This window comes from Herpailurus yagouaroundi, unplaced genomic scaffold (assembly GCF_014898765.1).
Source record: "Herpailurus yagouaroundi ecotype Mexico unplaced genomic scaffold, PumYag 210, whole genome shotgun sequence".
Taxonomy (NCBI): domain Eukaryota; kingdom Metazoa; phylum Chordata; class Mammalia; order Carnivora; family Felidae; genus Herpailurus; species Herpailurus yagouaroundi.
This window is the reverse complement of record NW_024412441.1, coordinates 19,084,356-19,100,991: the sequence shown is the minus strand read 5'-3', so window position 1 is coordinate 19,100,991 and position 16,636 is coordinate 19,084,356. Positions and strand designations below refer to the sequence as shown.

The 16,636-nt window shown below is 33.9% G+C and overlaps 1 protein-coding gene across 7 annotated transcripts in view; it reads left to right on the top strand.

Annotated features, from left to right (window-relative positions):
* Positions 1-16,636, top strand: part of TSGA10 (testis specific 10) — a 160,882-nt gene that overhangs the window by 28,460 nt on the left and 115,786 nt on the right. For all 7 annotated transcript variants that reach the window (XR_005784263.1, XM_040453996.1, XM_040453999.1 and 4 more), the window contains 4 exons: positions 232-387; positions 4,682-4,852; positions 4,937-5,014; positions 5,958-6,109. Coding sequence is in view for 6 of the 7 variants with exons in the window: in XM_040453996.1 (XP_040309930.1) it covers positions 232-387; positions 4,682-4,852; positions 4,937-5,014; positions 5,958-6,109 (557 nt within the window). In the remaining variant the exon portion in view is untranslated. The remainder of the gene's footprint in view (positions 1-231; positions 388-4,681; positions 4,853-4,936; positions 5,015-5,957; positions 6,110-16,636) is intronic.

The window sequence follows — 16,636 nt, the reverse complement described above, 5'->3', positions numbered from 1 at the left end:
CTTTATCCCCAGTGTTAGTAGTGGTTGGGAAGTAATCAGGTAAATATGGACCAATTTGGGATGAAGCTGTTTAAAAGAGAAGTGATTTTTTTAAAACCTTTTTTTTCATCATTTCCTTTCATTATATAGTCACTTTTGCTTGAGTAGAGATCATGTACTGCTATTAGTGGCACCATTTCCTTAAAAGCACACGTCAAGAAGAATTTCAAATTTCTTGTATAATAATTGCAGGGTACAAACTGTGATGTAGAGCTTTTGAAGACAACAAGAGATCGTGAAGAACTTAAATGCATGCTGGAAAAGTATGAGCGTCATTTGGCAGAAATTCAGGGTAATGTCAAGGTTCTTACATCTGAGAGAGACAAGACCTTTCTTCTTTATGAACAGGTACACTTATTTATAAAGAAAATACCTAAGTAAAAATATTCAGTTCTAAATATATGTAATTCTTTAAGTTCTATAAGAATGCTTAAATCTGCCAAATTGATCAACTAACATTTGGGAATTACCTTCGTTCTTAAGATATTCTTAATGAAACATAATATATTTCCAATACAATAAGTGTATGTGTACATACACACACACGCACACACATTATTCCCATATCCAAAAAAGATCATATATATGCATAGAAATAGTCTGATTTTGGGCATGGGAAATGAGAAACGTGTTAAATGATAGGGGATGGTGAGTTCAAGGTAAAAAGATTTTGATTTTAGGGTTAGAAAACGCTAACATCACTAGATGTACTGTCAGTCACTTTAGGAGCTGACATATAATTTGCTTAATTTAGGAGACTAAGATCAGTTTGTAGTTTATCTCTATTTATAGCTTAAAGTTATATACATACAGTCCTTATTAATCACATAGCTTATTTACTCAACAAATATTAAACCCCATAAATCACCAACATAATTTTAAGAATAAAATAAATAAAATATTAAAATAAATAAATAAAATTTTATTTTAATAAAACAAATTTTAAATTTAAATTTAAGTATATAAATTTTAAATAAAAATACATTTTATTAAGAATTACTGCTTGCCACTCTAAGAGAGAAAAAAAATGATAAAATACGAACACTGTTTTCTATGTTTGCAATTTATTGGGGGAGATAAAGTATATTGTCTTATATTTACTTTTTGTTACTTTAGCATAAGTAGTCCAGAAGATATTGTAAGAAATAAAAGAAGTGGGTATTTCTTAGTTGTTGTGATCAAGGAAATCTTTGCTAGATGATGTGGAATTTGAGTCCTGAAGGAAGAATGGAGTTCCTGTTATCTTGAAAGGGGTAAGAAGGAACATTCCAGACTAAAGGAATTGTGTGAGGCAAAGAACAAAGGCAGGAAAATGAGTAGATAAATGGATCAATATAAGACTAATTTGTGCCATTGGAGTAAGAGGGAGCTAAGGCTTGAGAGGTAAATTGGACTAGAGCAGGGGTCTGCAAACCTTTTCTGTAAAGGCCCAGAAAATAAATATCTTGGGCTCTGCAGGCCATGCAATTTATCACCGCTATTGAACTGTGTTGTAGTATGAAAGTAGCTTTGGACAATCTACAAATTTTTGGCTGTGTTACAATATAACTTTTGCATATAACTATATACAGTATAACTTTTACTTTTGGACGCAGAAATTTGAATATCATTATTTTCACTTATTATACATATTTTGAAATCTTCTTTTGCTTTTTTTTAATCATTAAAGAACATAAAAAACATTCTCAGCCCACAGACCTACAAAAACAGGAGGCGGGTTAGATTTGGCCTGTGAGCTTTATGTAGTTTGCCAACTTCTTGAGTACATGGTAGAAGCTCTTCAATGGGTCTTACACAGGGTTTATACTTTGCTTTATAAGCACTGGCAATCTGGTTATTTTTAGAGAAGAAATGACCAAAGCCACATTTTTACAATTTTAACCTGTTAACAATTTTATATTATTTTTTTTCATAATCTGTTATCTTTTTATATAACAATTTTTCTTTCAAGAGAATTGGAGGAAGGAGAAACTGTGGACTTTTTAGAAGGCTGTGAAAGCAGTCTGTTCATGAGGCATTAAGAACTAATCTGGCCAGTGGTGGTGGCGGGGGTGGGAGGTGCCTGGGTAGCTTAGTTGGTTGAGCGGCCATCTCTTGGTTTCAGCTCAGGTTATGATCTCACAGTTCATGAGTTCAAGCCCTGTGTTGGGCTCTGTGCTGATAGTGCGGAGCCTGCTTGGGATTCTCTGTCTCCCTCTCTCTCTGCCCCTCCCCGCTCATGCTCTCTGTCTCTCTCAAAATAAATAAACCTAAACAAAGAAACACAAAGTAAGTTAGGGTGCTATCTGTTGAAATAAGGATAGAGGCAGGTATAAAAGACACTATAAAGGAAACCTTGAGAAGATTTGGTTTTAGCAAAAAGAGGGGATGAATGGAACTGACTGAAATTCTTTTTTGTTTTTTAATTTTTTTTTAACATGTATTATTTTTACTTTTGAGAGAGAGACACAGAGTGCAAGCAGGAAAGGGGTAGAGAGACACACACACACACACAGAATCTGAAGCAGGCTCTAGCCCCTGAGCTATCAGCACAGAGCCTGATGCAGAGCTCGAATTCACAAACTCTGAGATCATGACCTGAGCCAAGGTTGGACACTTAACTGACTGAGCCACCCAGGCGCCCCAAGACTGAAATTCTTTTTTGAATGACTGAAGAACTGTGGTAGTAGAAAAAGAAATAGTAAAGCCATTGGTGACTTGAGGGAAAAAATGTGTTGGTTTCAGACAGATGGAGTAAGATGATGGTTGTACATTCAGAAAGTAATTGCATTCAGGCAGAAAGAAACGTGGGACTGGAGTGGGGAGAGAGGTAAGAGCTGAATATGTAGATGGGTAATTCATCTGCTTAGAGGTAAGTTTTGGGCCTTCAGAGTGGATGAGGTCTCTGAATGAGAAAGCTATAGAGGAACAGAGAAGTCAAGATGTTATGTTTGGACATTTTATTTAATTGGTAGAGGAGCTTTGAAAGAGATAAAGACAGAAAACTAAGGTAGAACAATATTAAGCCCAAGAGAGGAAAGAATCTCAAAGAGTGTGTTAAAGACAATGTCAAATGTTGCCAAATATCAAAAACAGGAGCTGAGGAAATGCCATTTGGTGAGGTCATTAGATGAAATTCTGCAAAATGGTAGGTATAGGAGCCAGGTTACACTGGAATGGGAGAGTAGGTGCTGAAGAACAGGCAATGGGTACAGACCATGGTGCTTAAAAAAAATTATATGCCAATGCAAAAGAGATAACAGGATGGTAAGTGGGCAGCAAGATTTAGTGACAGTTTTTCGTGATATGGGAGCCTTGTGCCATGGCTGAAGGCAGGGGAGAAAGAGCTAGTGGAGAGGGTGCTATTCAAAGTGAGAGGAAATAATTATATAGTTGTGTCTTGAACAAGGCAGGGCTAGGGATGTCAACCCTCCTGCACAGTTGGAGATCTAAGTTTTGACTTCCCCAAAACTTAATTACTAATAATCTACTGTTGACCAGAAGCTTTACCAATAACACAAAATCAACTAACATATCTCTTATATATGTACATATATATATATATGTATGTACATATTGTGTGTACATATATATATACACATACATTTATGTACATATATTGTGTATATATATACACACAATGTTATTAAGAAAATCATAAGGAGGAGAAAATACATTTATAGTACTATACTGTATTTATTGAAAAAATCTGTGTATAAGTGGACCTTTGTATCAATTCAAACCCATGTTGTTCATGGGTTAACTGTAATTGAGTCAGGAGTATCTTAGAAGACATTTCAGGAGATGAGGTCCAGGATTCTGGTGAAGTCTTAGCTGTGGAAATTGGGAGGTAATACATCTTCCTCTGAGACTTGGAGACCAGCTGAATAGGTAGCAATCAAAATCAAGAGGAAGGAAGATTAGGGATTTGAGCAGCAAAGTAGGAGATGAAATTATCTTTAGGTGTGGAATAGGTTTGGGACCTGAGGGTGGTTGAACAAGTGTGTGAGAGTATGTTGGGTTGTTGGTAAGGATTGATGGGCCTTTCTTTCAGGGTAAAAGTAGCCAGAACATGGAAATGGCTTATATATTTTTGTAGAGAAAGACAGGAACACTAATATTTATTAAAATTGTATTCTACCTGGGAGTGCCTGGGTGGCTCACTCGGGTAAGCATCTGACTCTTGATTTTGGCTTAGGTCATGATCTCACAGTCATGAGATCAAGTCCAGAGTCAGGCTCTTCTCTGGGTGTAGAGTCTTCTTGACAGGCTCCCTCTCCCTCTGCCCCTTCCCCTCAAAACAAAAACAAAAACAAAAGCAACTGTATTCTACCTGAATTTTGCTGAATTCAAATTTATATCACAAAATGGATGTAGTAATACATATCTATTTCTTAGTAAAACATTCTGTCTTGCATTGACTGCCTCTAAATTAATTTTAAAAAATTTTTGGCAAAAATATTATAAACCAAACTTCTAATTATACATTCACTTGCATTTTTGGACATCATTTGAGTTTATTTGTATAAATTCATTAAAAAACATTATCCTGTTGTATGCATTTTTATATATGGTTTGTATTTTAACTGGCTGGATATAAGATAGCTATATTTATGTCTATTCCAAAGCTTTGTTAAATAGAAGTCTTGCATTTAAATAATAGGCACAGGAAGAAATTGCCCGACTTCGACGAGAAATGATGAAAAACTGTAAGTCTCCTAAATCAACAACAGCACATGCCATTCTCCGACGGGTGGAGACTGAAAGAGATGTGGCCTTCACTGATTTACGGAGAATGACCACAGAACGAGATAGCCTGAGGGAAAGGCTAAAGGTTTGGACGAATTTTATCTGTGTGACCATTTGTGAAACATAGTGCAGCAACATTGAAAACATGTTTTGTTTTTTTTTTTAACAGATTGCCCAAGAGACAGCATTTAATGAGAAGGCTCACTTGGAACAAAGGATAGAGGAGCTGGAGTGTACAGTTCATAACGTAAAGAAACATCACTGTTGTGCTTTTGGCTATAAACTGTCAGTGGCTTCCCCCTTTCTCTTTTTTCCTATGTTCAGAGAGGTTCTTTCATTTTTCTAAGACAGTGTTTGTAGTCCTAAAATATTTAAGGTGGTATGTATGGTATAAATTATCACCTTCTCATTGTTTATTTTCTTCCAAAAAATATGTAAGTAAAGTTTTTTGTGTTAGGTTGCAAAGTGTGTTCTTTAAAAAAACAACAACAACCCATTAGGGATGCATTCTCAGGGATGTTAGCAACTTTCTCATCTCCCTATTTCATTAAAGATAACATTTCCAGATACAGAGAAACTGGCTTATTCTACCTAAAGAGTAGCTAAGGTAGAGAAAATTATTATGGAATGAAAATTAATGAGAATAATATATTTAAACAATTTAAATGTGAAGCATCACTTTTTTACTAGTCAAGGATTTGAGATGCTATGAATATATATTTGATATGTTATGACTATATAAACAATTAGAGAAAGTTGCTTTTCTGTTACCAGGTTTAATTGAATATATTTATAAATTTGTCAATGTTGTTATAAAGAGAAAGAAAAAGCATTACTCAGGAGAGGAAAACATTTTTTTTCATAATTCCACTTTATATGTGTATCTTATTAATGTTGAACAACAAATAAATCTTTTTGCAAATAAGATACATATGCTACATTCAAAATGAACCAGATTGAACATATAGATACATATACTGTGATAGGCATTATGCACAGGCCGTGCAGTGGCTTATTCTTGTTCCTGCTCCACAATACCTTGTCCATACAGCCTCCCACAATATTCAGGTCTCATCTGATCATCTCCTAGTGTAAATCTTGTCATATGCCACAGTTTGTACAAAGAGAGGATGTCTCTTTAGGAAGATTTTGTTAGTGATGGCAGTAACCTTGTCATTCTACTTGTATAGCTTGATGATGAACGTATGGAGCAAATGTCAAACATGACTTTGATGAAGGAAACCATAACCACTGTGGAAAAAGAAATGAAATCACTAGCAAGGAAGGCAATGGATACAGAAAGTGAACTTGGAAGACAAAAGGCAGAGAATAATTCTTTGAGGTAAACTAAATTACCTTTAAACAAGTAGTTTACTAGATCTGTTTTTATAGTGTATTTTATAATGATAATTAAGTTATTTGTTGACTTTAATTTCTGAGAGGATTATTATGAAGCAATTGTAGAAACCTCAGCACACATTAAATGATTTTTCCCAAGATCACTTACAGACTAGTAATGCCATATTTAACTAGGAATCAAACTTCCAGTAATCTTCATCTTACATTTGCATAAAGCCTTAATATTTAACTGACATAGCTTTTACAAAGTCCTTCTGGGTATAGAGCATATTTGACTTTGGTGTTTGAATGTGTAAGAACATGTATTGGAACTTCTGTTAATTGAAGTCCACGTGGGTACTTAGCCCTTCCTATATACTGACTGGTATGGTAGCAAAAGATATGCTAAAGTTGGTGATGGGCATCGAGGAGGGCACCTGTTGGGATGAGCACTGGGTGTTGTATGGAAACCAATTTGACAATAATTTCATATTAAAAATAAAAAAGGGGAATAAGTTTTTGAAGACCTCCATGTTAGGAATTTTACTTTTAGTACCTGCTGATGTGAAAAATAGAGTTTTACAGATTCAGTAATGTTGAATTGCAGTGCGTCTGTGAATATTTGAAAAATAGTTGTTCACAGGAGTGTGAAATATATTTTTAAGTCTACAGATAATTCTTGGTTCACATAAGAGTTCCAAGAGTCTCCTGTTTGATCTTTCAAGGGTCTGTGGTACATATTTTTACACCACTTGTCAGGATAGATAATCACTCAAATTTTTTCCATTCATTCATTCATTCATTCATTCAATCATTCATTCATGGGTCTGTAGTACATATGTTGAAATCACTTGTCAGGATAGATAATCACTCAAATTTGTTTCACTCATTCATTCACTCATTCATTCATTTACTTTAAAGTTTATTTATTTATTTTGAGAGAGACAGAGAGCAAGCGGAGGAGGGGCAGAGAAAGGGGGATAGAGGATCCAAGGCAGGGTCTGTGCTGAGAGCAGGGAGACCAATGTGGGGCTTAAACTCACAAACCACGAGATTATGACCTGAGCCGAAGTCAGACACTTAACCAACTAAGCCACCCAGGTGCCCCTCGCTTCATTTATTTTTTAATTTCCTGTTTAAAAGGATATTGCAGACTTGGGTAAAATAAAAATAATAAAATAAGATCACTACAACAAAGAAAACCTTGGAAAATAGAGAAAAGGGTAAAGAAAATTTAAATCATCCATGATTCTGTAACTCATTGAAAACTATCATTAATATAGGTCTCTTTCTAATCAGAAATATTTCCATCCATATTATATAAACTTTCTGTGCAATTGATGTTGGCCAGTTTCATTTAATTGTATATCATAAGCATTTTCCTGTGTCATTAAAAGTTCCTTGAAAGTAGTTTATTAAAATATTCTAACAGATAGAAGTACAATACTTCTGAGGGTTTTTGCATACACTTGTTTTTGTTTAACAGTGTTATTAGAGTCTAATTGACATACATACAGTAAACTGCACATATTTTTAAAAGTGTTTAGCTTGTTTTGACATATGTATATACCTGTAGCACAGTCAAGATAGTGGCCTTATCCATCATTCCCAAAAGTTTCCTCCTGCCCCTCTGTAACCTCTAACTTATTCTGCCAATCTCTGGATGACCACTGATTTGTTTTCTGTTATAGAGATTTGTTTGGATTTTCTAAAATGGTATATAAATAAAATCATGTAGTATATATTCTTTTATTGGGCTGCCTTCCCTCAGCATAATTATTTTGAAATTTATATTATATAATCAATAGTTTATTCCATTTTATGAATAAACCTCATGGACATTTTGGTTGTTTCCAGTTTTGGACTATAAAAAATAAAACTTTCTTGTACAATCTTATACGAGTCTTTGTATGGACATAAGCTTTTATTTTTCTTGGATAAATACCTAAGAGTATAGTGACTGAGTCTTTTGATGTTTATATGTTTAACTTTTAAAGAAACCATTAAACTGCTTTCCAAAGTGGTTGTATTATTTTATTTTACATTTGTACCAGTAGTGTATAAGTGTTCCAGGTGTTACATAGCCTCACCAACACTTGGTGTGCATTATCTTTTTAATCTTTAACATTCTATTAGGTAGGTTTTATGGTTTTAATTTGCCTTCCGTAATAACCAATGATTTTGAGCATCTGTACATGTGCTTACATGCCATACATTTGTCTTCTTTAGTGTCTGTTCAATCTTTTGCACACTTTTATTGAATTTAAATTGCTATCAAGTTGTAAAAGTCCTTTCTATATTGTAAGTCCTGCATCACATGTATTTTGCAAATATTTTCTCCCAGCCTGTGGCTTGCCTTTTTATTAAGTGTCTTTTAATGAGCAAATGTTTTTCATTTTGATTAAGTGAAGTTTGTTGATTTTTTAAAAATTTTATCCAGCTTTTTGTATTCTTTTAAAGAAATTGTTATCAGGGCTAAGGTAATATTTTTCTTCTGTGTTTTATTCTAGCAGTTTAACAGTAAAATTTAACATTTAAATCTGTGATCCATTTCAAAGTTTTTATGTTTAGTACACAGGATATAAATCAAAGTTCACTTTTTTTTTTTTGCATAATGATAACCAAATGTTCCAATACCACTTTTTTGTGCCTTTGTAGAAAGTCAGTTGTCCATATATGTGTAGGTCTGTTTCTTGAAGATCTGTTTTCCTTGATGGATCTGTTTATATATCTTGATTCCAATACTACCTGCCTGATTACTTTGGTTTTATTTTTAAAGTCTTCACATTAGGTAATGTTAGTCTTTAACTTTGTTCTTTCTCAAAGTAGTTTTGGCTATTCTAGTTCTTTGTATTTTATTTTAATTTTAGAATCAGCTTCATAGTGTATACAAAAAAAGCCTGCTTGGGAATTTGACTGGAACTGGGGGACACTGACATCTAGAATATCAAGTGTTCCCACTCATAAATACAGTGTGTCTTTCCATTCTTTACATCTTTAATTTCCCTCAGCAATGTTTTATAGTTTTTAGAGTGTTCTCGTACTTCTTTTTTTGTCAGATTTATCTCTGAGTATTTCCTATTTTTTGATGCTGTTATAAATGGAAATTTAAAATTTTACTTTCTGATTTTTATTGCTTGTATATGAAAATAGTTGTTTTTAAAGATAAACTTTGTATTTTAGAGCAGTTTTAGATTTACAGAGCAATTGTGAAGATGGTAGAGTTCCTACTTACCTCACACCCAATTTCCTCTGTTATTAATATCTTACATTAGTACATTACATTTATTACGATTAAAGAATCTATTACTTGATGCATTATTATTAACTGAAGTCTATACTTTTATTCAGATTTCCTTAGTTTTCCCCTAATGTCCTTTTTCTGTTCCAGGATCTCATCCAGGACACTACATTACATTTAGTTGTCATGTCTCCTTAGGCTTCTCTTGGCTATGACAGTCTCAGACTTTCCTTGTTTTTGATGACCTTGACAGTTTTGAAGAGTACTGATCAGGTATTTTGTGGAATGTCTCTCAATTGGGATTTGTCTTCTGTTTTTCTCATGATTAGACTGGGTAATATGTTTTTGAGAGAAAGGTCACAAAAGTAAAATGCCATTTTAGGGTACATATATATCCAGAGTATCATGGGTACATATTATCAATATGATTTATTCCTGTTGATTTTGATCTTTATCACCTCGCTGAGGAATTGTGCGCCTTTCAAGAATGTCATATAATTGAAATCATACAGTATACAACCTTTTCAGACCAGCTTCTTTCACTTAGCAATGTGCATTTTAGGTTCGTTTGTGTTTTTTCATAACTGGATAGCTCATTTCTTCTTATCATTGATGTAGGTACCACAGTGTGTTTATTCATGCACCTATTGAAGGATGTCTTGGTTGCTTTCAGTTTTTGGCAATTATGAATAAAGCTGCTGTAAACTTTCATGTGTAGGTTTTTGTGTGGACATAGGTTTTCAAATCAGTAAATACCTAGGGGAATAATTGCTGAATTGTTGAGTAAATCTGTATTTAGCTTTATAAGAAACTGCCCAACTCTTTCAAAGTGACTGTACTATTTTGTATTCTCACCAGCAATGAGTGAGAGTTTCTGTTGCTCCATATCCTTATCAGCATTTGATATTGTCAGATTTTTGTATTTTAGCCATTTAATAGGTATAATAACTATGTAGCAATATCTCATTGTTTTAATTTGCAATTCACTAATGACAAATGATGTGGAGCATCTTTTCATATTGTTACTTGCCATCTGTATCTTTTCTTTGATAAGGTATCTGTTTACGTATTTTGCCAATTTTTCAATTGTTTTGTTTGTTTGCTTACTATTGAATTTTAAGAATCCTTTGAATACATGTTGTTATCAGATATGTGGTTTGCAAATATCTTCTCCCTATCTGTGCCTTGTCTTTTCATTCTTTTAAAAGTGTCTTTTGTAAAGCAGAAATTTTAAATTTTGATAAAGTTCAACTTACTTTTTTATTTCATGGATAGTATTTTTGGTGTTTAATGTGTTTAAAAACACATAACCAAACCCAAGTGCACATATTTTTCTCTTGTGTTTTCTTCTAGAAGTTGTATAGTTTTGCATTTCATGCTTAAAGTCAGTGATCTATGTTGAGTTAATTTTTGTGAAAGATATACTCAGTTCACTTAAATTGCATATGGATGTCTTAAAATTGTTCCAGCACCATTTGTTGAAAGACTGCCCTTTCTGTGTTGTCTTTGATCCTTTGTCGAAGATCAGTTGCTTATATTTGTGTGGACCTATTTCTGGGATCTCCATTGTATTCCATTGATCTATTTTGTTTATTTTGCCAAACCATGCTGTTTTGATTATTATTGCGTTATTGTAAGTCTTGAAACTAGGTATTGTGAATCCTCCAACTTTCTTGTCGCCAATAGTGTATTGACTATTCTTGGTCTTTTACCTTTCCATGTAAAATTTAGAATCAGTTTCTCTGATTCTACAATAAATATTTATAAAATAGCTTTCTGAGATTTTAATTGGGTTTGCATTGAATCTGTAGATCAAGGTTGGGGAAAACTGACATCTTTATTTTATTTTATTTTTATTTTTTAATTTTTTTGAGAGAGGGGAGTGAGGGAGGGGCAGAGAGAGTCAGGGAGAAAAAGAATCTTAAGCAGGCTCCATGCCCACCATGGAGCCCAGCACGGGGCTTGATCTCACGACTGTGAAATCATGACCTGAGCCGAAATCACAAGTTGAACACTCAACCCACTGAGCCACCCAGGTGCTCCACAACTGACATCTTAATATGGGATGTTTCAATCCATGAACATGGAATATTTATCCATGTATTTAGATCTTTGATTTCTTTCATCATTGTTTTACAGTTGTCTGCCTATAGATACTGTACATTAATTTTGGAAAGTTCTAGGCTGTTATTACTGAAAACATTTTTTATTTAAAATTTTTTTTAAACATTTATTTATTTTTGAGACAGAGAGAGAGAGAGAGAGCATGAACAGGGGAGGGTCAGAGAAAGAGGGGGACACAGAATCTGAAACAGGCTCCAGGCTCTGAGCTGTCAGCACAGAGCCCGACACGGGGCTCAAACTCACAGACCGCGAGATCATGACCTGAGCCGAAGTCGGACGCTTAATTGACTGAGCCACCCAGGCGCCCCTACTTAAAACATTTTTAAAATTGAAGTGTAGTTGATATGTATTAGTTTTAGGTGTGTAACAGTGATTCGACAATTTATATACATTATGAAATGTTCGCCACAACAAGTGTAGTTTCCATGGATCACTGTACAGTTATTACAGTATTATTGACTATATTCCCTATGCCGTACTTTTCATCCCCATGACTTATTTTATAATTATTTCAAATATTTCTTATGCTCTTATTCTCTTGTTTTTTCTCCTTTTGGTATTTCAATTATACCCACAGTTCTTGGATGTTCTGTTGTTTTGTTTTTTTTTTTCTTTTTCATTTCGCATTTTAGTTTGGGAAGTTTTGTTGACCTGTTTTCGAGCTCAATGATTTATGCTTGACTGTGTCTAATCTGCTGATGAGACCATCAAAGATATTCTTCATTTTTGTCACAATAATTTACTGTCTAGCATTTCATTTTGTTTCTCTCAGGTTTTCATCTGTTTATGTTACCCACCTATTGCTGCATATTGTCTACTTTTTCCATTAATCTCCTTAACCAATTAATCATAGTTATTATAAATTTTCTGATAATTCCCATGTCTGTGCTATATCTGAGTCTGGTTTCATTCTTCAGGTTGTGTTTTTGCTTGACTTTTGGCATGCCTTGTAATTTTTTTTTGTTGAAGCCACATGTATTGGGTGTTAACTGAAGTAAATAAGCCTTTAGTGTAAATGTTTATGTTAATTTGACTGGAAGTTGATCTAAGTTCAGTGTGTGTTGTAGATGCAGATGCCAGAGACTTCAAATTCCTATGTTTTGATTGTTTCTCTTTTTGACTTTAAGCTTCCTTAAGTATCCCTCCTAAGTGAGAGCTTGCATCTTGCAGCTCTTTTGCTTGTAATTCACTGTGATTATCACGGAGTACTATTAATGTGTTGGTTAGGTGAGAGGAGGGAACATGTTTTCTAATGGTATAACTTTTATTTTTTTATCCACTTATGTGAAACAGGAAGGCTAGAGAGGGTAAAGTGGGAGAAATGCCCTTCTCTAGCTGGGATAAGGCTCTGGTAAAGTCTTTTTACTTGAAGATTAAGCCTATTATGGAGAATGCTCTGGGCATATTTCATAATAATTACTTTTCCCCTGTCAGAGTCATAAGGGGATCTTTCTCAGATCTTTACTGTGAGAACCTACTGGAGTTCCTGGAGGTAAACACACTGAAGTATAGGGACCCTTCTAAGATTGTGGCCCCTAGGAGCTTCTCACTCTCATGTTAGTACAAACTCAGCTTCCAGCAATGCATCAAATTTATCATTTAAATTTCTTAACCATTTGTGATTCAGCTGGCTTTTGCTCCAGATGAGCAGATCTTGATTATTCTTTTCAGATTTTGAATTGGCAGTTTGCTCTGTAATTCACTCTTCTAATGTGTCAGAGCAAGTCTTTGATTTTCATTTTGTTCATCTTTTTGTTCTTATAACAATGGAAATGACAGTTTCTAAGCTCCTTATTTGTCAGAGTTGAAATCAGAAGTCCTACAATTGATTTTTGTATATTTATCTGGTATTTTACAACTTTGCTAAATTTACATTTTGGTTCGAGTGGCCTTTTTGTAGAATCTGGTTAATTTTCTACATAGACACTTAGAGCATCTGCAAATAAAGACAGTTTTACATGCTTAGTCTGCATGCTTTTTTGTTTGTTTTTGTTTTCTGTTTCTTATTGCATTGGCTAGAATATCTACTAACAGTGTTCAGTAGAAATGGTGAAGTAGACATCCTTGTCTTGTTCCACATCGTAGGGGGAAGCATTTAGACTCTCAACAGTTAGTATGATGTTAGCTGTATGTTTTTCATAGATGTCTTCTATCAGGTTGAAGAAGTTTCCTTTTATTCTCAGATTACTGAGAACTTTTTTTTTCAGGAATAGATGTGCTTTGTCAAATAGGTCAGGATATATTATACTTTTTATAGATTACTGTTGTACATTAACTAATGTTTTGTTTGAGATATTTACATTTATTTTTATAATTGATTTTGGCCAATAACTTGCCTTTCTTAGGACTACTTAAAATCAGAATTTGTTATCAATGTCATGTAAACCTTATAATAATCTTCTCAATTCATTTTGTCTTCTTTTATTACCTTGAAGAATTTGAATAATATTAGAGTTTTAGTACTTAACCAATGAAGCCTTTTGGGCCCAACTTTTTTTTTTTTTTGAGGGAAGGATTTATTTTATTTGTTCAATGGATAAAGAAACAATTAGAAGTTTCTTCTTATGCCATTCAATAGATACTTTTGAGGCATTAGTTCACTTTCTCTAAATTTTAAAACATTTTTTGAATAATTTTGTTTACAATATCCTATGAACATTTTAATGTCTACAGAATCTGTAGTGATTTCCTCTTTTTTAGTCTGTTGTCATTAGTCTTTTCAAAGGACTAACATTTGCTTTGGTGATCCTCATTAAGTTTTGTTCTTTATTGTCTCTATTTTCTTTAGATTTATTTTTAAGTTTTTCAGACAAATGCTTATATTATTACTTTTCAGCTTTATTTCTGATATAAACATTTAAAGCCATAAGTTTTCCTCAAAATACTTATTTGAATGTATCCTGTAAGTTTTGTTATGTACTTTTGAAATGTTTTCCAGTTTTCCATCATTACTTCTTGATCTATTGGTTGTTTAAAAGTGTGATTTTAAGTATCCAAAAACATAATGAATTTTCACTTATCTTTGATTGACTTCTTGCTAATTACATTGCTTCGCAGAACATACTGTTAGATTTCAAATTTCTTTCTTTTTTTTTTTTAACTCTTTTTTTTTTTTCAACGTTTATTTATTTTTGGGACAGAGAGAGACAGAGCATGAACGGGGGAGGGGCAGAGAGAGAGGGAGACACAGAATCGGAAACATGCTCCAGGCTCTGAGCCATCAGCCCAGTGCCCGACGCGGGGCTCGAACTCACGAACCGCGAGATCGTGACCTGGCTGAAGTCGGACGCTTAACTGACTGCGCCACCCAGGCACCCCATCATATTTCTGAAATTTGTTGCCCTCTACTTTTATGACCAGTTTTTGGTAATTATCTGTGTATACTTAAGAAATTTGTAAAATCTGAAATAGTCTATAAATTCTGCAATACTTTTGTATTTGTCCCTTAGTTCAGATTTGTAATCATGTTATTCAGATATTACAAATTTGGACTAAATTTTGTGTCTCATTTACAGGAATTTTACTGAAAGAGTTGTCTAAACTTCTGGCTCCAGAATCATACATTTTATTCTCTTTTAAACCTACTGTAATCTGTCTTTTCTCCCACCATTCTATGAAAACTTTTTACAAGGCAATATTTACTTTCATGTTGCTCAATTCAGTGGTTGATCCTCAGTCTTCATTTTGTTTCACCTATCAACAACATTTGACAAATATAATCAGTTGTGTTTTTAGCTACTCCTTTGGCTTCTGAGGTACCATGCTCATTTGATTTTCTTTTCATCTCTTTGGCTGTCCTGTTTCAGGTTCTTCTAGTTCATCCTCCATGACCTTGATTATCCTCAAGCTCAGTCTTACACTGCTTCTCTTCTTGTATATGTACTCATCCATCAGTGAATTCATCTAGTCTTGTGTATTTACTCTTGACTCTCAAATGTGTATCTGTAGCTTGGATTTCTGTCTTGAACTCCGGACTTGAATGTACAACCACCTCCTTTTCATCTTCACTAGGATGTCTCATTGACATCTCAAAACTTAACATTTCCAAACCTGAGTTCTGCTATCCACTATCCTTCACCCTCCAACACCCACAAATTTATTCTTTCAGTCTTCCCATCTCAGCAAATGGAAAGTCTGTTCATGCAATTCTTGGCCTGAAACCTTGAAGCAATCTATGGTTTCTCCTTTCATGTATCCATATCCAATCCAGTTTGTTCTGTCTTCAAAATATACTCAAAAGCAGAGCATTTCTCATAACTTTTGTTGCAACCATGCTGGTATTGAAGGATATTTTTGAAAGGTAGAGAATTCTAAAGGTTGGGAATTATTTTTAACACTTTGATACTTTCTTTCCAGTATCTTATGACTTGCATTATTTCTGCTGAGTAGTCAAGTGTCAGCTTATTTTTTATAGATCAATATTTTGTATTTTGTAATATATTCATATCATAGTTTCGTATTTGTATGTACAAAAGGCAAAGAATTACAGAGAATCTACATAGGAGTTATGTAATCCAACTACATTCAAGTATAGTTAAAATATTGTTCCTGTTCTTTTTTGTCAGTTGATGGGAAAATTATAAGTTTTGTCCCATGTGTGAACTCCACTCACTAGAAGTTGAGTCCTAAGCACAGGTTAGCACATGTCTGGATATCTATATGTCTAAACAGGTTCCATAGTGTTTTAAGTCAAATCAGCCACAAAGAAATGGATGCATTTCTGTTTGGGTTTACCTGCTGATGAAGAAGAAAATCTCCAGTGTTTCAAAACAAGTACTCATTATCTGTGTTTCTATATGGCTTAAATGAACTTTTCTTTCTAAATAGGTATGTTTTAGTAGCAGCAGTTCTTCTATTTGGGTTTCTATGTCAGATAAATCAACAATAGTAAAGAGTTGGATTGTTTTCAGAGTATTTCCTCAAAGGAGATTAAAAAAAAGAAAAAGATCTGTGTGTCTGCATCAGAGTATCAAACATTTCTAGGAAGAATTTCTCATATAGTTGAATGATTGATAGAGCTATCTGTTAACAAAAAGTTAGTTTGGGCCTTTATGTTCAGTGATTCCAAAGACTGGTTTAGTTTGAGTTTGGTTATTTGCAACCGAAAAGATTTCAGTATTAAAATCTATTCTAGGGGCTCCTGGGTGGCTCAGTTGGTTAAGCGTC